This window comes from Sinohyriopsis cumingii, chromosome 11, assembly GCF_028554795.1.
Source record: "Sinohyriopsis cumingii isolate HCF-2022 chromosome 11, ASM2855479v2, whole genome shotgun sequence".
In the NCBI taxonomy this organism is placed as follows: Eukaryota; Metazoa; Mollusca; class Bivalvia; order Unionida; family Unionidae; genus Sinohyriopsis; species Sinohyriopsis cumingii.
Window position 1 is genome coordinate 52,693,149 of NC_142971.1, and position 23,584 is coordinate 52,716,732.

At 35.6% G+C, this 23,584-nt stretch overlaps 1 protein-coding gene across 1 annotated transcript in view; it reads right to left on the minus strand.

Moving 5' to 3' along the window:
• The window catches only part of LOC149788458 (uncharacterized), a 208,030-nt gene that overhangs the window by 38,755 nt on the left and 145,691 nt on the right, over nucleotides 1–23,584 (minus strand). Inside the window, exons 65-78 of the mRNA XM_089973518.1 lie at nucleotides 23,080–23,517; nucleotides 21,627–21,768; nucleotides 18,185–18,849; nucleotides 17,520–17,629; nucleotides 14,381–14,543; nucleotides 13,926–14,090; nucleotides 12,264–12,735; nucleotides 10,308–11,605; nucleotides 8,559–8,723; nucleotides 7,985–8,236; nucleotides 7,022–7,156; nucleotides 5,497–5,685; nucleotides 4,650–4,763; nucleotides 835–1,129 (exon numbers count right to left, since the gene is read on the minus strand). Coding sequence (XP_089829644.1) covers nucleotides 835–1,129; nucleotides 4,650–4,763; nucleotides 5,497–5,685; nucleotides 7,022–7,156; nucleotides 7,985–8,236; nucleotides 8,559–8,723; nucleotides 10,308–11,605; nucleotides 12,264–12,735; nucleotides 13,926–14,090; nucleotides 14,381–14,543; nucleotides 17,520–17,629; nucleotides 18,185–18,849; nucleotides 21,627–21,768; nucleotides 23,080–23,517 — 4,603 coding nt within the window. The remainder of the gene's footprint in view (nucleotides 1–834; nucleotides 1,130–4,649; nucleotides 4,764–5,496; nucleotides 5,686–7,021; nucleotides 7,157–7,984; nucleotides 8,237–8,558; nucleotides 8,724–10,307; nucleotides 11,606–12,263; nucleotides 12,736–13,925; nucleotides 14,091–14,380; nucleotides 14,544–17,519; nucleotides 17,630–18,184; nucleotides 18,850–21,626; nucleotides 21,769–23,079; nucleotides 23,518–23,584) is intronic.

A 23,584-nucleotide genomic window follows, 5' to 3' on the forward strand; every position in this document is an offset into this window, starting at 1 on the left:
TTAGATTAATTCTGCAAAATGTCTGTAAGATTTCTTTGCAACAGAAAATAACCTCAAACAGTTTAACTAGCTAAAATGAGTGACAAATATTTATAGGTATAAGTTATTTGCTAGTTTAGAGGAAGAAATATGTAATTAACATGTTTACCTTTATTAGCAATCAATTTATAAACCACCATGGAATAATAATATGCTCTTTATCAGGCTGTAAATGCACTGACTTTCAGTCAGTCTTTGGGGCCCCTAGTGGCCGAGTGCTCTAAAGTGCTCTCCATTATGGATCACTGTTATCTCACCTCTGTCTGCGTGGGTTCGAGTCTCAGATTTGGCCAATGTGGGTATGTGAGTAAGTTTGCCAGTAGCTTCTCAAGGGTCAGCGGTTCTTTCCTGGGATTTCCTGGGTTCTTCCTCCACCTTTAATACTGGCTGCCTAGTATAGCTTATTGTGTGCTGAAAAATCGTGCTAAACCTTACAACAACAACAAAAACAACAACAGTCAGTCTTTAGGCTTTGAGTAAATTTTTGACAGAAGTCTCCTGGTCTGAAACACAACTGTAGACAGAATGATCATTATATTGATGCAAAAGTTGATCAAACACATGAATATGTCATATCTACACTACTCTTTAAACAAAAACTTGCACAAGTGATAATATTTTACAAAGAATGTCAAAGTATTTTACAGCAAATAAGGGGAGGGGGAGATGCATCAACTTCAGTAAAGGCGAATTCAGTATTGCTTTTATTGCAGCACTGAGTGAAATAACAGGCTGTTTTGTCTGAATGGTCTCCTTACATAAACCCTGACATAGTAACAAGAAATTTAAAATTACCTTGTAGAAAAAGCATAAAGAACCGTTCCTGGACGGAATTTGGTTGGAGGATAAAACTGGTCATCTAATCCTCCAATGTTGAGATAATTCTCTGCCCCAGCAGATATGTAGACGTTATTGGTATTATTGTTGATGTAGCCAAACCAGGCCTTGAATGTCCGTGAGCTGGTGTTTCTCTCCACACAGCGGAACACAGGTTGAATGGCCTTACTGTCCTCAGCACCATCCATGGACAATCCATATACACCCTGCCCCTTAGTACACTCAATGTGGCATTTTCCAGGACCAACATAATCTGCACATGTGAAGATAAAAGATTTGTTAAAAATTGGTTCAAAATCTGAAAATGTGCAAGTTTCAAGCACAAAAAGTCAACAGTAAGATGTACAGATTAGTCAATAAATTTGCTAACTCAGTGATTTTACTTGGGATCAGTTATTTGATCATTCCTAAAGAGGTTTCTGTAGCAAATGGGAAGTCTCTACAAGAATAAGCATACAATGCAATTAAAGTTCTGAATTTTCAGAAATGTACATTACAACACAGAAACTTTTTGTACCATGCATTTTCTGTCATGTTTCAAATAATGTGGCAACAATAAAGAAAATTAAATCCAATTTAAATAAGGAAGATTACATTTTCTAGTTTGGCTAATATTCTTATTAAAACACTAGAGAACCTCTCTGGTGATGAAGATATCAGGTATGCAATATAACACTTATACCTTATTTAATCTTACTAGGTACTTTAAACCAATTGCTGTCTATTCTGCATTATTATTATTTCATATTGTCCCATACTGAATGCAAATATTGCCATACTGAATCCAAACATTTGCACAAACGCTTGTCAACCATCTGACACTGTATTATTTTGTATACAGAAAATATGGCAGTCAGAACAAGTTATGACTGGGTAATAAAACTAGGGATATTTCATATTTTAGATAAAATGTTTAATGCAACAGCAGTGCAATCATGACCAATGTGGATAAGAGCTCATACATGTGACAAAACACAAATCGGTCTAGTGACAAATTGGGAGACATACAAAATTTAGCACATGGTCTTGCCTTTAAAACAAATAAGGACTTTCAATGAAAATGGTAAATTTTTTGTTGTGGCACATGTCTCTGACTTTCTTATCTCAAAAGAGACTTGAAGCTTGAGTCATTATGTGAGTAGTTTTCATGCAGGAAACATTATTCGATTAGATCGGAAAAATTATCTGCCACCATAAGTAGAGATTATGTTCAGCTATAAAACAGTGTCTTGCCATATATATATTTATATATATATATATATATATATATATATATATATATATATATATATATATATATATATATATATATACACGCACACACACATTTGATGCAGTTTCTGCAAACAAGAATTTCAGTGATGACATATTTGTTGTTATGTTTAATATGCTAGCATGAGATGGGGTTTCTGTATGACACATAATGTCATTTTTGCCACCGTAGTAAATTTTAAAAACAGCTTTTTGGGGAGGACAGAATGCTTATTCGTGTTCACTGAACCAGATTCTAATCCTCTGAAATTCCAGTTTCCATCTGTCATTAAATTTCATGTGATATTACGGTTGCTAAGATTTTGTTGTTATAGCACTGGAAGATAATGCATGTTTAGACATTGCGACAAATTTTAAGCACTGAAGCCAAACAGACCCTTTTCCATGCCACTTGAGCTCTTTCACAATTCAAACATAATTAATTCACCTCTTTAATCTTGTCCCAATTACTTTTGATTGCAGAGTATATTTTCACATCCATCTCAACAACTTAAAGCACAGAAACAGAACCTACCATGCAGAGAGAATTAAAGTAATGTTAATTGTTTTATGCTGATTGAGCTCTTTACTAATCCAGCCATAATCAATTAGGGTCTTTAATCCTTTAGTAATCCAGCCATAATCAATTAGGGTCTTTAATCCTTTAGTAATCCAGCCATAATCAATTAGGGTCTTTAATCCTTTCTGAATTACTTCTGATCACACATAGTATAATCCATATCAACAAGCTTCAAATACCAAACCCAACCAAGCCTGCCAATAGAATCAAAGCAACATTAAATATTTTCATGCAATTTGAAATTAGTGACTAAACTTGTCTTGCTCTGCATAACTCAGCTCAAATGATCACAGGCAATTCTACCATATACTACAACTAAAGCAAGGTGTGAAAAAAAAGAGGAAAAAAAATCAATTTTTAATATTAATTTGGCATATGCTGGAGATTTCAGTTGGGGGTTTCACATGTATGCATGGGGTTCACAAGTATGCTTGGGGTTCACTTTAGTATGCATGGGGTTCACAAGCATGCATGGGGTTCACAAGTATGCATGGTTATTAACTAAGCAAAAACTACGTTTCAATTTCTTAGACAGAAAATGAAGTCACACAATTTTGTAGAAATTCTGTTTGAAAGGTCCAAGGAACATATCTAATCCAATCTAGAATTGTTTCTGTAACAAAACCACATATATTCTACATCAAAATCTGCAACAATATATATATACAAATAACATTAGTGCATGATTCCTTAAAGAAATGTAGAAACTTTAATGGCAAATCTATAACAAGTACTAGCATTTTTACGAACATGAAAAGCGACACTCCACTTCTATCACTGCTATTATATAGCATCACTAACGAAGTATGAATGGGATTCACTTTAAAATGGGCAAGGTCTTTAAATCAACTCAAATGAAGATTAAATGTTTCAGGTATAACATTATGTTTAGGTTTATATTTCAGGTATAACATGTTTAGATTTATATTTCAGGTATAACATTATGTTTAGGTTTATATTTCAGGTATAACATTATGTTTAGGTTTATATTTCAGGTATAACATTATGTTTAGGTTTATATTTCAGGTATAACATTATGTTTAGGTTTATATTTCAAGTATAACATTATGTTTAGGTTTATATTTCAGGTATAACATTATGTTTAGGTTTATATTTCAGGTATAACATTATGTTTAGGTTTATATTTCAGGTATAACATTATGTTTAGGTTTATATTTCAAGTATAACATTATGTTTAAGTTTATGTTTCAAGCAAAGTATACAAAATAGCATCTTATATACTTTCATCTGATTTAAGTAAAGTACATAAGAGATTACCGAATTAGTACTAATAAAAATTAATTCAGACACATTTTAGTGGAGTTGGGGAGGAACAAGCTCAATGGCTACTGCCAAAACAATTCACCTATGCAAACATTTGTTAGTATAAATTCAATAATCCATACATATGTAAAGCCCACAAAAGTGTAATCAGGGTAGATTAAAATCTGCCATCACAAAAAATCCCCGTCTTTGCTGTGATACTATTGGAACAGTGTAGACCTTCACAAGTACATTATGTGATGGCAGGTCAAAGGTTAGATGATTCTAAGTTGGGTACATTTTCACATGGAAAAGGACAGTGCAGTTGTACTCAAGGGTAACACTTCCTTTGCTTTGATAATAAGATGATGCACTGTGATATAATGAATAAAAGCAAGAGAATAAGTTCAACTAGATGTGATCTGTTTTGGATTTTGCCCTGTGACCTTGAAATAAGCAGTCACCAGAAATGAACCTGGTCTTAGGATTCAAATGAGGTATTTAAACATCCACTTTGGTTTTGCTTGGCTTAATAGCTTTTCAGATATCTTGCTTACAATGTAAGTATGATGGCCATAATAGATGGGAGCACAAAAGCAATATTTGTCCCTCCCTTTGGGTGAGAGTCGGGGTATTGATGTAGCAAGGTTGGATAAAGCTTAAAGCAAGAAAAACTTACTTTCATCACATTCCGTGCAAGATGGGAGTTTCCATCCAGTCACGCACTCTCCACAGCTTGCCCCAGCCCAGTGTCCATTTGAGCCATCTCTGTAACACTCGCAGATGTCACCACCTTTAAAGAAAAAATTTAGAACCAAGACTACAGAAAAATTCCCTGACAGGTTCGACTATGATGTCTGGTAAAAAAATTACAATAAGCAAATCTTTAAGTTATGAACTTGGACTTTGATATCTGGAAAAGGCACAGCATATGTCAATTACTCTGTTAATTGAAATAAATTTCTAGGCTTATATGCTTGTCAACTTTCTTCTTTCAATGTAGCAAGACACATCAAACAAGATCAAAATACGTTTATTGATTAAAAATACTCCTAGGTTATCTTTTGAATGACTGTCACCAAAGGAATCTTGTTCACAATTTACAGTTTTCTGTTTAAAAAACATCTGTGACAGCATTTTAGTTGTAACAATTTGACTCTTTCTTTTCAATTTTCAATATAATGGTATGTGGACATCATTAATAGATCTTGCACTATCCAAGGGATAGTTCTCATCAGCTTTGCACATAATTATATCATCGATCCAAACTTGTTTTATCTAGCAATCCCTTGCGAACAACATAGTGCGTAATAATATCATTCAACCTAAGCTGTTTGTAGAAATGATTAAGGAAAAACAAGAATTCATCAGACTTAATTGTTCTGGAGGATGATCCAATAATTCCCCAAAATATTCATTATAAATAGACTTAACAATAAACCACCAATGGCATAATTTACTTTCAATTATTAAATTAACTTATATAAACTCATAACAACAATTATGAGTTGCCCAAATTTACATACCTAGTTCAGTGGAATACCCATGGAGACAGAGTACACTGCAAGTGGTGTTGTACCCAATGTAACCTGACTGGCATTGATCACACTGTGATCCCCTGAACCGAGGCAAACAGCCCGAGCAGTCATCATTAGTAAATCCATGGTAACAGGTACATGAGGGAACAGTGGCACCAGATGGCACTTCACAAATACCTACAGGAATAACAATTCTGACTTCATGACAGAATGCAAGTAAAAAGATCCAATGTAATATAAACTAAATATCTGTTCATGTAACATGATTGCCCAACCAAAATATTTGTTCAAGTAACATGACTGCCCAACCAAAGAAACAATAAACCTGATCTAAATGAAAAACTTTAAAAAGATATGATTGATAGATCTATAAACACTGAAGTCTATTATACCACATTTGAAGTAGGACATAACAATCAACACATTAACCCCTAGCGATGACTTAACGGGGCAGGAGGTAGTAGCCTACTGCCGAGCTCTGTAGCATCATGGTCATGCATGATACACTAATGTGGATGGTATTGTAGAAAGGTAGACAGATGTTAAGCTCTACAATGATACCAAATAATCTGGAATATCTAGTTGCACTACAAAATACAGATATGAAAAAACTCATTTTTTGGACCTGACTTTTTTCTACCCAAAATTTGCCCATTGTCGGAATCCAATTTTGTGTCCAGATTTTAGACTGTTTGGTCTCAGATCTAAGGCAAACTGGTATGAACTGCAAACAGACAGATAAGCTTTTGCAAAAAGTATGACAAGACGGGCATTTGGAATAAAGAGTGGTCTCCATACAAAATAATGGCTCCATTTAGGGAGAAAAAAAAGAAAAAAGAACTCAAACTTTTACCCTTCTGCTCATGCGCGAGTCAAATAGCCAATGAAAAACAATGTTTTTAACACAACTAGGCAGTATGTTATTGAAAGATCACCAGGGATTTGGTGTTTTCGGATCTATTCAGAAATAGCTTTCAAAATGTGTTTCCTACTCGATTTTCAGGCAAAAATAACAAAAACCTCTAGGGGTTAATGTGGTAAGGAAAATATATACACTGGAACATACTGATTTACACAGTAAAAAAGTACAGATACCAATTCACAAAAGAACAAGGGAACTAACTGCATGAAAAAGAGACTACTGTCCAAATATGCCATGTTGAAATTGAAGATAAGGTGTGTATGAATTATGCAGATAAGGGGATATAAAAATTCTGAGTAAAGATAAATCTGTTAGACAACCAAATGGCACATCAGATATACCAACCAAAATGTTAGACATACTAAATGGTGTGTCATACATACCAAGTGTTGTGTTAGACACACCAACTGGCATGGCTAATTTTACTGAAACTTTACATCTGTTAAATGAAATGTTGATTTATAAGAATGGGAATAATAAAAGTAATGTAAGTACTTAGAAAAGACAGTACAGAAGACATGTATGTGAATGAGGCATGCACATAATCGTAGGTTACTGACATGTTGTGGCAGGTGATCAGTCACTTCTTACCATTGTCACTACATGGTGGAGTACCAGGACAGATAAGTTCTGAGCAGTTGTCTCCCTTAAAGCCAGCATAACAGGAGCATACAGACTGATTGCCATGTCTGACACACAATCCATGATTTGAGCAGTCCGGCTCTCCTACAGGTGTACAAAAACAATATACAATGTTGATATCAGAGTTATTAAAGCATATCTGAAAGAATATAAAGCAGATTTTCAATTTTATTGGGTTCAGTCTATGTTCTTTTTACATGCATACATACAAAAACCAAAGTAACTTGCAAAACATCTCCAAAACAAAAACAAACAAAAAATATATATTTCATGGCCCCAAGAACTGCTTCCCAAGTATTATGAAAATTGACCATCTCAGAGGAGAATAATTTCATAATACACTTCAATGTAGCTACAAAGAAAATTTTTTAAAACCAAATTTTCTAGCTCGTAAAATACACAATTTTTTTCTAGTAAAATAGGTTTCTTTAATAATACTTACCCAATAAAAATACCTTAGGATAAGTACTATTATCTAGCAAATCCAGTGACCTGTGACTAAAACGTTTCAGCCAAAAAGCTAAAGTTAACTGCAAACACTGACCTTAACTGGTTATGTGAAAACAAACTCAGGGCCTAAGTACATTTCACCGTGACCAACCTTAATTGGACCAAAACCCAGGGTCTGTTTACACTTTAGTGACCAACCCTAACTTTTCATGTGGCAGAAAAAGCCTTAAGGCTAGTAATTTAAAAAAAATGAATATGTAGAACTTTAAACCAAAAATGAAATCCAGTATAAGAGATAATCAGTAAGAAAAATATGCATTTGAAAGTGAGATGCATCTAGAACATGTTTATGAACAGTTATTCTCTTGAAAAGTCTCACTACTTGTTTAGCCACTGTGCTTTGCTTTTCTAGTAAAGGCAGAGATAAAATCATGCTGACTGCAGAGAACAGGAGTAATGTACCTGGACAGTTTAATTTTTCACAGTGATCTCCAGTGTACCCAGATTCACACTGGCAGGTGCTATTGTGGCAGGATCCATGGTTGGAACATTCAATGTCACATCCACTCCCAGAGAAGCAGGCAGCACACACACAGATGGAGGAGAAAGCTGGAGACTCGATACCATGTACACAGGGATACTCACAAGCGGGACCCATACTATGGGTACAGTTCACACATTTAGGGATGTTATAACTCACTCCATCACAGTAACCTGTCAAAGGATAATATAATACACTATAGATGCACCTTTGGGGAATATTGGAATTTTGCAGTGGGATATGATACATAAGTGAGTATATATGGTATGTATCAGCATTTAAATATACATCAATAGAATAATGGCCCAATTATGCCAATTAAAAGTAAAGTTCTAAGCATGCCAAAATGATTAATTGCACAAAATCTTTAGGAAAATTTTAAAAGCTATCCGAGTGACTTACCTTTTAGTACCTTGAATAATATACTCTGTTTGTGAAAGAAAAGTGAAAACTTCTGTCAACAACACCTAAAATGACAAAATATAAAAATCTTACCGTGACCACTGCAGTCCACAGGATCACCAGGACAATCAGGGATTTCACATCCTGTGCCAGTCCAGTAGGCATTACACTGACAGGTCTGGTCAGAGAGAGTGCAATATCCTCTACCAGAGCAGCTTTCACCCTCTCCAGGACAACCCTTCACAGCACATAGTGGGCCTGCATCATTGAAATTCAAAACATAGATTCAAATATTTAGTCTTATCAAAAAATCATTTAATAGTTATAAGTGAACTGAAGCAAGTCTAATATTAAATCACATTGATATAACTAGTTGGTTATACATGCTGGGACAGCTGCTTTTGATTGGTCAGTTTGTCTGCACATAAGCTGGGGATGTTTAAGACCTGGCCTAAGGGTTGAACAAAGTTCTCACACTAAAATTCAAGTTCAGCTCAAAACTCTAATGTCTGATGTGTAAAAATCTAATCAAACATCAAAATTTAGCATGAAGTATATGTGTGAGAATTTCTTGTAACCTTAAGAAGTGGTCCACATCCATGAAACACCTCAATCTGAGTACATCCTCAGACACCTCAATCTAAGTACATCCTCAGACACCTCAATCTGAGTACATCCTCATAACCCTCAATCTGAGTACATCCTCAGACACCTCAATCTGAGTATATCCTCATAACCCTCAATCTGAGTACATCCTCAGACACCTCAATCTGAGTACCTCCTGAGACAAAAAATTACTTTTGTCATAGGTCTTATATTTGTTAAAAAATTTTTACAAAAGAAACAATAAATATTTCACAAACCTATGTATCTCAATGTACTGTTACTCTGAAATTTTTGCTATTTCAATGTTTTTTATTGTGGTAAGCTATCAACATTTACCTTGCAGAGTAATTAGGAGTTTTAATGAATACAGCGTCTGGAATTGCCAACTCTCATTTAAGAACCAATGTTGGTTTTTTTAATTCTGGAAATTAAAGTCTCAAAACTTCTATTTTCTGTCTGTAAATCTGTCAGAATTTTGCACAAAACCCACCTGGCATCAGTGACTTGTTGTTGTTGTTGTTGTTGTAGGGTTTAATGCCATTTTTCAGCATAAGATAGGCTATACATGGCAGCCAGTAAAAATGGTGGAGGAAGAACCAGATCAAACTCCGGAAAGAACCACTGACCCATGAGAAGCTACTGGTAAGCTTTCTCACATACCCACATTGGCTGAACCCAAGACTCGAACCCACACAGACAGAGGTGAGATGGCAGTGATCCATAATGGTGAGCGCTTTAGACCACTCAGGGTCCCCCTGGCATCAGTGAGAAGTTTAGCTTTCTTTGTTTCTTTTGATATTTTGCACATGTCTAGTATCCAGAGTTGAAAAATCCTACTACCACACTGACAATGTATCCTGTGTCAGCACTTGATGAATTAATGTTAAATCTAACAGGGGGTGAATATCACAATGTTTACTTTTTTATTCGTAAAAAAATTCTGACTTTATAATCCAATGTCCTTGTTACAGGAAAATATTGTAAATTATTGCAATAAGATGGCTGAGTATTGCTGCCGACAGAACAAAATCAGAAAGTAAATAATGCTTGTTTTCATTTATTGATCAAGCTACATTATCTGATTTTAACTTGAATCTTATCTTCAGTATTGTATGCTTTAAAAAAACAAATTACAGAAATAATGAACTATATACCTAGTTTAGTGTGGACAGAAAAATCTACCTTCTGTTAATCTCAGTTTTTATGGAATGGTAACAGACTAATTGTGTGACTTACCCCACCAGGCTGCCTCACAGATACAGGTGCCATTGCCACATGAGCCATGCCTGTTACATTCTAAATTACATGTTGTTCCAGTAAAGCAATCATCACAGATACAAGTTTTGTCAGGACCAATAGTGCCATGAACACACGGGATGCTACAATCCAAACCCAACCAGTTGGAGTCACATATACAAACGGGGTAATTTTTAGACGCATCACAGACACCATGTCCATTGCAGTCTGGCTCACCAGGGCAGTCTGTCATATGGCAACCATCTCCAAACCATCCAGGATCACATATACACTCATATGTAGCCTTGTTACAAGTACCATGACCAGTGCATGGAGAACTTATGCCGGGGCAATTGTGTTGTGTACAGTAGTCACCAAACCAATGTATCAACCCATCTGATTCAGTGCAGTTACATATGCCATTTGAGCAGGTCCCAATTCCACCACATGTATACTCACAGCTTGAACCATGAGTGCAATTTTCACAGACACATATACCACTATCCATTGGGTATTGGATTCCATTACATGGTGTATCACAGGCAGGGCCCATCCATCCATTCTCACAGCTTACACATGCTGGGTATGGAACAGCAGTCTCATCACATATGCCCCTGCCACTACAGTTCTTTGAACAATCCGGTATATGACAACCTTCCCCTATCCAGCCCTGTTTGCAAACACATTCTCTTGTTGCTAGATTACAGCTCCCATGATCTGAGCAGTCAGTGTTGTTGTTCCCTGGACATCCTGGCAGTTGACAAAACTCTCCACGACCTCCATTAAAACCACAGTCACATGTACCAAAAGCTGTGCAAGCTCCAGTACCAGAGCACAGTTCTCCACAGATGAAACCATTGTAGCATGGATCACATTCACACGTACCATTAATTACTGTACCATGCTGACAATGATACTGGCAAGCAGAGCCAAAGTATTGTTCATGGCAGTGGCACTGTGGTTGGTCATTAATCACTATACAGTCTCCAAAGTGGTTACAGTTTGCTTCACAGACAGCAATGTTACACCCGACACCACTCCATCCTGGATTACAAGTACACTCCCCTGGAAATCCAGCAAAACAGGAACCATGGCTACTGCAATCTCTTGCCACTCCAGGGCAACCTGGTTTGTCACATAGATCTCCCCTGTAACCTGTCGTGCCACAGTCACATGTGCCATTGGAACAGTGTCCTTGGTTATTACACATGACATCACAATTGATACCACTGTAACATGGATCACACTGACACACCCATACATCACTAGATATTCTTTCTGGAGTCCCATACAAGCATCTGAAAGAAATAAAGATGTGTGTATATCCAAGAATCATCAGGATCAGAAGTCCTAATTCAATCGTATGGCTCGTACATCCAATGCATGATGTTTTTCAAGGACTTTCAACAGTTCTCTTAGGAATATTCATTCTTATAGAAATAGAACGTTTTCCACATGTTACTTTTTTATCACTTCATACATTGGTACAAAAGTAAATGAAAAAATACATAACTAGCTATTGCACCAATAAATGTATCTTACTCCATCTATCAACCATCAATGTCATGTGTCACTTGATTCACCTAATTATACTGCAAGAAGTTTGCCAAGAAAGTTAAGGACTATTCAAGGCTAAAACCAACTTTTCAAAATAAAAGACATCTTGAAGTTAACTGAAAGAATTCAAGGTCTTTTAAAGAAACAATGAATTATTTGTAATGAACACAATTCCAAATAAGAACAATGCAGTGTTTACCTATAACCTTATAAAAGTTCTAATTCTTCAAGCCCTCATCAAACTTTTTTCAATAACAATGTATTCGAAGAACTAAAACTTATCAATGTTGATACTTTCTTTCATATCTTAATGATAATATTTAGAGCAGATAACTTGCTTTCCTGCCAAATATAAGTTAATTTAATGGATGCATTGGTATATCTATGATGGAAACTCACTTGAATTCACAGCCATCACCCATGTAGGGGTATGAACAGTTGAAGCATCTAGGCTGACTACCATCAGGGGGCATGGCACACACTGCAGGAACTCCACTGCAGTCTGGTGTGCCAGGACAGTCAGGGATATGACATGCAACACCAGTCCAACCCTGGTTACACTCACATGAGCGAGTTGCAAGGTTGCATGTACCATGATTCATACAGTTCTCTGGCCAGCCTGGACACTCTGGATTTTCACAGTTATTCCCCTTGTATCCCTGGAAGAAGTTACATTCACACACTTCATTGGAGTTACAAGTGCCATGGGTGGAGCACTCTAAGTGACAGCTGATGCCTGTGATACATGGAGAGTCACACTCACACTTATTGGAGCCATCATTTGTGCCATTATAGCAGGGTATGGAACAGTCACTACCCACCCAGTTTCCTGGACATCTGCACACCCCAGCTGTGACACACACTCCAATCCCTACAAATGAATTAAAGCCAAATTGAATTATTCAAATCATGCAATCATCACTAACCTAAATTTAAAAAATTGATTGAGTTTTGGAAAATACGATGCTATTTCTAGAAAAGTGATTGCTACATGCAGTGCTTCCACTCATGTAAACTCAAAAATAAACAGAATTATTATTCAATAAAATAATATATAATGTTCATCTGTGTGATTGCAATGATGTTTAGATGCCTCTGTTATATTTTATATGATGATATGATATGACAGTACATGTGTAATATCACAACTAAGAAATTGTTTACGAAAATTATGTCACTGATGTCTTACAACTAATGACTTTGGGTCTGGCTGATATACAGATTTATCAAACCACAGAAAATCAATATTCACCCAAGCCAAAGGCCATAGTTAAAATAACATAGCTATTTAAAAGATTTGATACATCCTTGTATCAATAAAATATCTATTGTGTGAGTCTGTCCTTATGACTTTAAAATTTATGACAATTAAATGTTGTAATTGTATTTGTAAACAAAAACTGGATTTAGTTTGATCTGCTTTAAAAAGACACCATGCAAGTTCAACAAAAAGTTTTTTAATTTAAATTCAAGATATAAAATACTAAAATAAATTTAAATGACAAAAATCATACATATAAAACTGAATATACAGCAAATAAAGACAATTTTTCTTTATCGCGAAAATTTTTAATCCCCAAAGTCTTTTATTTAAAGCAAATGTATGGACTGGGAAAAAAAGCTGAAATGACTGAAGTACTTACAACCTGACTGATATAAAGGACATTTCAATAGTGATGTATAATGCATATTCAAACTAAATATATGACAGTAGAAAACAAACATCAGCCTTTGAAATTTTGAATCACCCTTGAGTGAGGATAATATAATGTTTTAGCACTGACAGCTTTGGAAATATGAACAATTGGAATACAACCAATTAATTGATAAGGCCTAATATGTAGATTTTTTTTATATTATTGGTATTGGTACATAATTATAAGGATCAGGAGAGTAACCATCAAAATGACAATTTACTTTAATTTGCAAGTTTACAATTGTCCTGCCACCCTCGAATGGGTGTTTTTGTTGTAGTGGACTCATTACATCACTCATAAAAAAATGCATGTATGATAGAAAATGGAAAAAAAGTACTGAAAATTATTAAAGTCAGCAGGTTACCAGAACAATTCTGGGGACATGTTGGTACAGAGCAGTCATCACCAGACCAGCCTGGGTAGCATGTACATTCCTGTAGTACTGCATTACATGTCCCCTGTCCATTACAGGCTGAATCATTTCCAGGGCAGCCCTTGACCTCACAGAGTTTTCCAGTCCAAGAGTCACCTGAAAAACATTAGAACATATTTATATGTAGGCACAGTCAATTTTACAAATATTTTGCTCCCAATAAATTAACCTTATGGCTTGAGTTTTTATGTATCATGGAAACATTATTGCTTTTTTCAGGAAAATGTTCAGAAATGTCTTTGCTATAAACAAATACAAGTTACATTTTAGTGTCAATGTGAATGTTTAATCAAATTATCTTTTAATAACTGGATTCACTTTGGTAAAGAAACATCTGAACTTCCAAAAAATACTTCTTTCTCTCCCAAACAGAAAGCTGAACCTACCGGGTATGGTTTTGAAACACCTGCACACAGAGTTGTCACAGATACCATTTCCAGAACACTCCAGTTCACAGCCAGCCCCTGTGTAGCAAGGATTACAGTAACATGTCTTCCCATCTGTAAAACCATGTACACATTCTTCACTGCAGTCATCACCCATCCATCCCTGTAAATCATGAGATAAACAGTTATGAAATAAAAATTTCTCTTTGTCATGAAGCACACTATTTTATGTGGGTACTGCTGTTCCAAGTTGGTGCCTTTCCAGTTGAACTTGAAATTTTCTTTAACATTGGTGCTCCAAAATTTGACAATTTTTAACCAGATCAAAACAAAAAAATAAACTGTGAGCAATAATTCCTTGGGATGCTATTTCATGCCTGCTCTGCTGAAAAAGTTCAAGCATGAACAGTATGTCACAGTGACCTATTTTTACCTGTGACAAGTAGTGCCCTCCCCAAAAATACACCATGTTTTGAGGCTGTACAAACAAGTGTAAAAAAATTTGAGATACATGCAAAAAACCTAATGTAATCACTTGTGCATAAAAACTAGATCACAGTAATTACTTTTGCCACCATTGACTAGAACCCACTAAGGTGATTTGACCATCATGTTCATGATTTACATATAAAACTGTCAGAGAAACTGAGCAAAATAAAAATGTTTGATATAATCACTTAAATGTAAAAATGAGGTGACTGTGACCTACTTTGTGAAAACTTAGCAATATCACTGCGGTATGAGAAATATGTCACTGGCACCTATATTTTGCCAGTGGTGACTAGTACCACATGAATATACTGACCGAGTTTTATGACTTTACATACAACAATGTCAAAGAAATTGAGCTAAATGGAAAACCTTAATGTTGATGCCAACATTGATGACACCAACAGAAAAGTGATTTCCACATCTTAATTTATCATGCCACTTGAGCATATGCAGGTGATACAAAATATACTGAGAAATTTATTTTTGTATCTTTACTTAAAGAGGCTATTTAGAAGCCAGCTTTTCTAATAATAGTTTTCTGGAAGCACTGATAGTTCTTTCCCATCAAATATGGTAACACTTTGAAAAAGCTCATGTTGATGACTGATTTCAAAATAATACTGATGAAATTTCCATTATACATGCATTTGAAATATGTTTTCATCTACAGAAGATTTGATGATGAAAATTTTATTATTTGAAGAAACGCCATTTCAAGTTTGTAATCCACTATAGATTGATATTTTTGTAAAGCACTCAGAAGTTAGTGTAATGCTTCATTCCAAAAAAGCAAATTAAAACTGTTGACCTCTCACATAAATTACCAAGCCATGGAACAGCTAAAACTTCCAACATTTCTGCCTGCAAACGTTTAGTACAATCATTTCTATTTGCATACCAAATACTGTATACACTCACTTATAAGTCAAGTCCAACTGCCAACAACATAGATCCTGATTTGCCAATGCATAATGAACCTGCAGATCAGAGTCTATGTTGTTTGTTCAATTGATTACTCCTAACAAATTGCACAGATTCCAATATGCAGGCATATTGTGTGATGGTAGATTTGGATGTGTGCAGTTTGCAGTTGGATTCATACGCAAGTAAATACAGTATTAGCCACAAACTTAATAGTATTCACCCACTCCCCATGCAATTTGTTATGCTACTAATTTTAAAAATTGAAAATTTCAATAATATAAAAAATGTAAAAAACTTGGCAATAATTTTCATTCATTTATAATTTATAACACCTAGGGTCCTTGACACTTGTCATGTTGCGTCATGTTGTGTCATGCTGCATTTCAAAAATCAAATGTCAATTTCTTTACTAACATGGTATCCATATTTGTGTTAACAAATCTATTTTTTCATACAACAAGAGTGTTGCAATTCAACATCTTCAATAAGCTCTGAATAATTTTGTAAATTTCTGTAACTGACAGAGTTACATCCCTTTGATCCCAAGTACACGTGGGGATTTATTTTATTAAAATTTTGGAAGAGAGATTAAGATTAGACATTGCAAATATTGGATATAGATGGCTCAGGTTTCTTATCTTCTATATATCTGAAGTCCTAGAACCCTCATCTCTTCATTTTAAATGGTCTTTTTCAGCAACCAGAAAAACTGAGCAGGTTTCATTGTTTATACTGAAAATTCCTGCTTGGTACATTAACAAGATGACAGCGTTAGGTCACCACCCACCATTCCTGGTGACAATCCAGTTAATTACAAGCATATCAATGAAATGACTAAGTTTTGTGCATTTTTAAAAAAATATCTTTCATGATCTCATTTTTAACATCGCCAAGGGGTTACAAAATGGGAGGGGGGTAGGCAAATACAATAGTAGAAGTAGCATTATAGAAATCACTTTTTAATCACTGAGCATGGTTTTAAAAGGCACAACAGTACTTACTGTACCACTGACTGGTTTCCTTTTCAAATTAATTTCACCTAACAGAAGAAGACTATTTTGTGCTGAACCAAGCCACTCAACAAAAACACTGATCCATTTTTGTTGATGTTGCTGTGTCTGTGCATGAATATTTTATAATTATTAATTTTACTTCCATGGTATTTTATTCGTGATTGGCTGTGTCTTTTAGACTCACAAACTGTGATTAAAGGTGATTAGTTGTGTGATTCTGGGTCAGTCCTCGGTACCACTCCTGCAGAAAATAACATCATCCACATCATAAGATGGGTAAAGTATGTACTTTGGTGAATTTACATCCAAACACATAAGAGATGTGGTTACAGACAGATGGATGGACAAATGAATGGATGGTATCAAAAATATCCATTCACTTAAACACGGGGGAAAAACGGGTATCCAAATTAATAAGATATTTCTAGCTAGGCAAGCAAAAATAAGGTGGATTATGAAAGGAAAATTCATTAAGTGATTACTGTTGTACTGATGCACATTAAGATAAATAGTCCATTTATTGTAACAATCAGTCCAATTACATGTATTGTAACAATAACACCAGATTAAAGAATAGTTATAAAACTAAGATAAACCTGAGAAAATGGTGACCTCTCAATCAGTACAACTATTGTAACAATAACAACAGATTAAAGATAAGTTATAAAATTAAGATAAACCTGAGATAATGGTGAAACAGTTGTACTTACTGCTATGCACTGACAGACTGGTAGCTCTCGGTCAGTTCCATTACAGTAGCCATTGTCCCCACCACACCGACCTGGGCAGTCAGGAATGTTGCAAGCAGTCCCTGTCCAACCTGCAGTATCAGAAAACTGAACCACTGACCATTTTAAAATAAACAATACTTGGAACAAAATATATATCAATCATTCAATCAAGTGAGATTATCACTTACTAATGAATGAAACTTCTACCCTTGAAGAACTGAAAAACAAACATTTAAGTTTAGAAACTACTACAGAAAGGCTAAGATGATGGCTATTTCATACATTAAAATGAGAAATTTACTCAAGCAACTTTAAGTACTCCATAAACTGTTTTCCCCCAATATTTTGTCTGCAATAAAGTAGCAATTAAAAGAAATGTCTTTACTTCAGTGTCACTGATTTATTTAAACACATTTACTTTCCCTATGAATCTAAATTATCAATTTAAGTACTACAATTACACATTTTTTGCAACAACTTTACATGACATATTGATCAAAACTGATTATAAAAAAATGACTCTACTGAAATATGAAACACATTCGTATGACATTTATTTAATATGTATCTGATTCTAAAAAAAATTTTAAAACAATGTTTGCAATTCCTTTTCATAATTGGCGATTCAGGAAGTTTGTCATTACCTGGAATACAAGTGCATTCATGCAGAGCACTGTTACAGGTTCCATGTAATGAACAGTCATGATCTGTGCCAGGACATCCTGGTACTTCACATTTGGATCCCCTCCATCCCACATCACACACACAGGCTGTTCCATTACATCTGCCATGTCCTGTACACTCGCTGTCACATCCCTTCCCAGAATAACAGGCATGACATGCACACCATCCACTGTTAGGTGGCACCTGGGTTCCATTGACACATGGCTCATCACATGCAGCCCCCATCCAACCAGGAATGCAATCAAGACAAAGGGGAGGATCAAGTGTAGCATTACATGTTCCACGGCTGTTGCAGTCAGGTGAACCAGGGCAGTCAGGTATCTGGCAGTCATATCTTGTCCAGCCTGGGAAACATGTACATTCATGTGTGGCCGTGTTACAAAGACCATGACCTCCACAATCTTTTTCATCTCCAGGGCACCCTGGAATATCACATACAGGTCCTCTCCATCCTACATCACATTTGCATTTCCCATTGAGAATCTGACCGCGTTCTGAGCACTCTGAGTCACAGTTGATCCCCACCCATCCTGAATGACATGAGCAGTTTTGGCTTCCCACTGGGTTCATGTCTCCATTTACACAAGGCTCATTGCATGCCTCTCCAAACCAGTGATCATGGCAGCTGTTTAAAAAAATTAAGTTATATATAATTATTTTTAAAAAAATAAAACAAGATTTTTTTTGTTCTTAATGAGACAAAAAGAACCTTTTTGCCAAAATTGTCTTTGCTATTAAATGGCTTCATGTTAAAGAAGGCACAGTCCATTTCAGAATAAATACAGATCATTGGTTTTTGATACCCAATGATGTGGTCCATACATGTAGCAGAGAAAAGCTGTCCATTCAAAATTAAAACAGGAATGTATTTCAGTCACTTGTTTAAAGGCAATGGATGCTTATCCCCGCATAGATCAAGGAAACCAAGACTTAGTCGAAGAAAGCAAAATTATTGTATGGTAAAAGTAGTGAAGGAGAATTAAGAATAATTTTAGCTATAATACCTTTCTAATGTGTACTTCTTGTAGAGATGTATTCTCAAGTCATCTGAGTTTTAATACATGCACACTTGTAAAGTTTAGTACATGTATTACCTCTACACAAGATCAACACATGCTCATCACTTTAGAGCTGCATTAATGACATTCAGCTAGGTGATAGACAGTTTAATGACTGAGATTCAGATAGTTCCTGTACATATGATTACTGTGGGCAGTTCCAGTAAAACATCCTGGGGGACTCAGGGAAGGGCCTTTCATTTGTAATTTAGTCAACCACAAATGCAATTTAGAACTTTGCATCATTTTCATCTAAACTCTCTGAGTAATCAGAGTGCCATTGTATGTTCTTTTTATCAAAGTGCCATTAGTGGGTACAGTTTATTTTTAAATAGAACAGCAGTGAGATTCACATAGCAACAGTAAAATCCATTCGTAAGAATCAGATAGTGACAGTACAATTAATCACTGATTTAGATAGTGTCAGTATAAATGATTAATGAGATACAGATAGTGACTGTATAAATGATTACTGAGATACAAATAGTGACAGTATAAATGATTACTGAGATATAGATAGTGACAGTATTACTGAGATACAGATAGTGACAGTATTACTGAGATACACATAGTGACAGTATTACTGAGATACAGATAGTGACAGTATTACTGAGATACAAATAGTGACAGCATTACTGAGATACAGATAGTGACTGTACAGTTGATTCCTAATTCAGACAATGACAACATAACTGATTAATGAGATTCAGACTATGACAGTACAAGTGATTTCTAAGATTGAGGTATTAACAGTACAACTGATTGCTGAGATTCACATAGTGAGAGTAAAGTTGATTTCTGATTCATATAGTGACAGTACAATTGATTACTGAGATTCCGATAGTGAGAGTAAAGTTGATTGCTGATTCAGATAGTGACAGTATAATTGATTACTCAGAGTCAGATAGTCAGAGTATTACTGAAATACAGATAGTGACAGAAAAGTTTATTAATAATTCAGACAATGACAACATAATTGATTAATGAGATTCAGAATATGGCAAAATTGATTATTGAGATTCTGATAGTGACAGTTCAATTTGTTACTGAGATTCTGATAGTGACAGCACAGTTGATTTTGAGATTCTGATAATGACAGCACATTTGATTACTGGGATTCTGATAATGACAGCACAGTTGATTACTGGGATTCTGATAATGACAGCACAGCTGATTACTGGGATTCTGATAGTGACAGCACAGTTGATTACTGGGATTCTGATAATGACAGCACAGCTGATTACTGGGATTCTGATAGTGACAGCACAGTTGATTACTGAGATTCTGATAGTGACAGCACAGTTGATTTTGAGATTCTGATAATGACAGCACATTTGATTACTGGGATTCTGATAATGACAGCACAGTTGATTACTGGGATTCTGATAATGACAGCACAGCTGATTACTGGGATTCTGATAGTGACAGCACAGTTGATTACTGAGATTCTTATAATGACAGCACAGTTGATTTTGAGATTCTGATAATGACAGCACATTTGATTACTGGGATTCTGATAATGACAGCACAGTTGATTTTGAGATTCTGATAATGACAGCACATTTGATTACTGGGATTCTGATAATGACAGCACAGTTGATTACTGAGATTCTGATAATGACAGCACATTTGATTACTGGGATTCTGATAATGACAGCACAGTTGATTACTGAGATTCTGATAATGACAGCACAGTTGATTACTGAGATTCTGATAATGACAGCATGGTTGATTACTGGGATTCTGATAATGACAGCAAAGTTGATTACTGGGATTCTGATAATGACAGCACAGTTGATTTTGAGATTCTGATAATGACAGCACATTTGATTACTGGGATTCTGATAATGACAGCACAGCTGATTACTGGGATTCTGATAATGACAGCACAGTTGATTACTGAGATTCTGATAATGACAGCACATTTGATTATTGGGATTCTGATAATGACAGCACAGTTGATTACTGAGATTCTGATAATGACAGCACAGCTGATTACTGGGATTCTGATAATGACAGCACAGTTGATTACTGGGATTCTGATAATGACAGCACAGCTGATTACTGGGATTCTGATAATGACAGCATGGTTGATTACTGGGATTCTGATAATGACAGCAAAGTTGATTACTGGGATTCTGATAATGACAGCACAGTTGATTACTGGGATTCTGATAATGACAGCACAGTTAATTACTGGGATTCAGATAGAGACAGTACAATTCATTATTAACATGAGCATACTATGTTTGAAGGCCAAGATAAATTAGAATAAGAAAGCATGAAAATAAAAATAATAAGGCTGTATTTAACTTCATAAGGTTCATAGAATAAACAAATTTACCTGCAGATAGGTGGATTGACAACACTGACACAGATTCCATTGTTACTGCAGTCAGGATTCCCTGGACAATCAGGATATTCACACCCAATATCCATCCAGCCTGGATCACAGGTACAGGTGTGGGTACTGCTGTCACACCCACCTTTAATCAAATTGAAAAAGACACTAGCTATTAAAATCCTATTTAAAAAATGAGCAAATATCCCTGAAGCACAACATCCAAGAGTATGATATTTTTCAGCATAATACAATTAAAGACCATTCAATATCATTAAATTTACTTGTGTGTGTGTGTGTGTGTGTGTGTGTGTGTGTGTGTGTGTGTGATTTGGATTTTTAATGTAGCTTTAACAATTTTTTAGTCTTATTGCTATGATGTCTGCAGTGTGGCAGTTAATAGTGATGCCTAGCACTCGGGCATCATGTCGCAGACATGTAGCATGATGTCCCACCCAGTCTCATTATCCTGACACCAGACCAACCAGTCCTAACATTAACCACTTAATGCTGAGCGCCAAGCGAGGCTGCTGTTAGTACCATATTTGTAAGTTTTTGGTATGACTCGGCTGGGGATCGAACCCACAACCTCACACTAAATTTACTTGAAGAATTTTGTAACAATAAGCTATTATAAATATTTCCCATGTGATATTTAATGAAAATGGTTCTGTTAATCAGTTACCTATTTCAATATTGGTATGATTTAAATGTTTCATACTCAAGAAATCCTAGTTTATCTTATTCTATGAAATAAGTCTTTATGAAGAAGCGTCGTCTTCTTGGACTTAATGTTGAATTACCCAATACTAAAATCATCACTGTATTTGCTGGCCTAAAAGCTGATGTGGAGAATGTCAAATTTGCAAAATTTTGTAAATTTTCCATCACTTTTCCACATATAAGTTGATGTAGAGTATATGAGGAGGTCAGATCAATACCATGGTTTAGACTATTTCATTAGAAACTTCCAGTTTCATGACTATCAAATGTATCACTGAATGCTACTCCAAATTATCATCACCAAAGCTAACATGCTTTTCCAGTTTTATTTTGGAGAGAGAGAGAGAGCAGGCATAAGTATTACGTTGCATTTATCTTACTGTACCTCATGATCAGAATAAAATATGCATGTAAATGTCACTGCAGAGCCATACAGTTCTTTGGACGATGGATAATGTAATTAAAATTAAGTGATAATGGAATTTGGTACTACAGTTGTGCATTAATTTTTTTACATAAGAAAAATTACATAACATACAAGAAGCAATTTATAAGACATATATAAGTCTGTTCGAAGTATAAGACAAAGCCCATACTTCTTGGTCAAAAAGTACCAACTTTCAGGCAAGCAAATAAAAGGCTAGAACAAACAGCAGCTGTAATCTGCCTGTTATAATGAATTACACACTTCCATGTTATAATTTGACTGATTTTATTGAGTCTGTACACACACCTCTTCCACTGCAGTCTGTGTTGTTAAGTCCAGGACATCCAGACTGGTCGCAAAGCCTTCCTTTCCATCCTGTCACGTAGTCACATTTACATCTCCCATTCACAATCTTGCCATGTTCAGTGCATTCTGAGTTACATCCAACCCCAGCCCAGCCCTCTTCGCACTCACAGAATCCAGAGTTGGGTGGCTTCTGGATTCCATGTACACATGGTTCATCACATGCGGCCCCCATCCATGGTCCCTGGCAATCCAAACATAGAGGTGGATCAAAGGTGTCATTGCAAAAGCCACGACCATTACAGTCAGGTTCTCCAGGACAGTCAGGTAGATCACATGCCACTCCCATCCACCCAGCATTACATTCACAGGTATGACTCTCAGAGTTACAGTCTCCACGATTACTGCACTCCTCCAAAGTGATGTTATTTCGTGGACAACCTGTACAAATGTAATAAAAATCATCATAATCACATAAAGAAAAATGTTGTTGTACATAAGTCAAGTC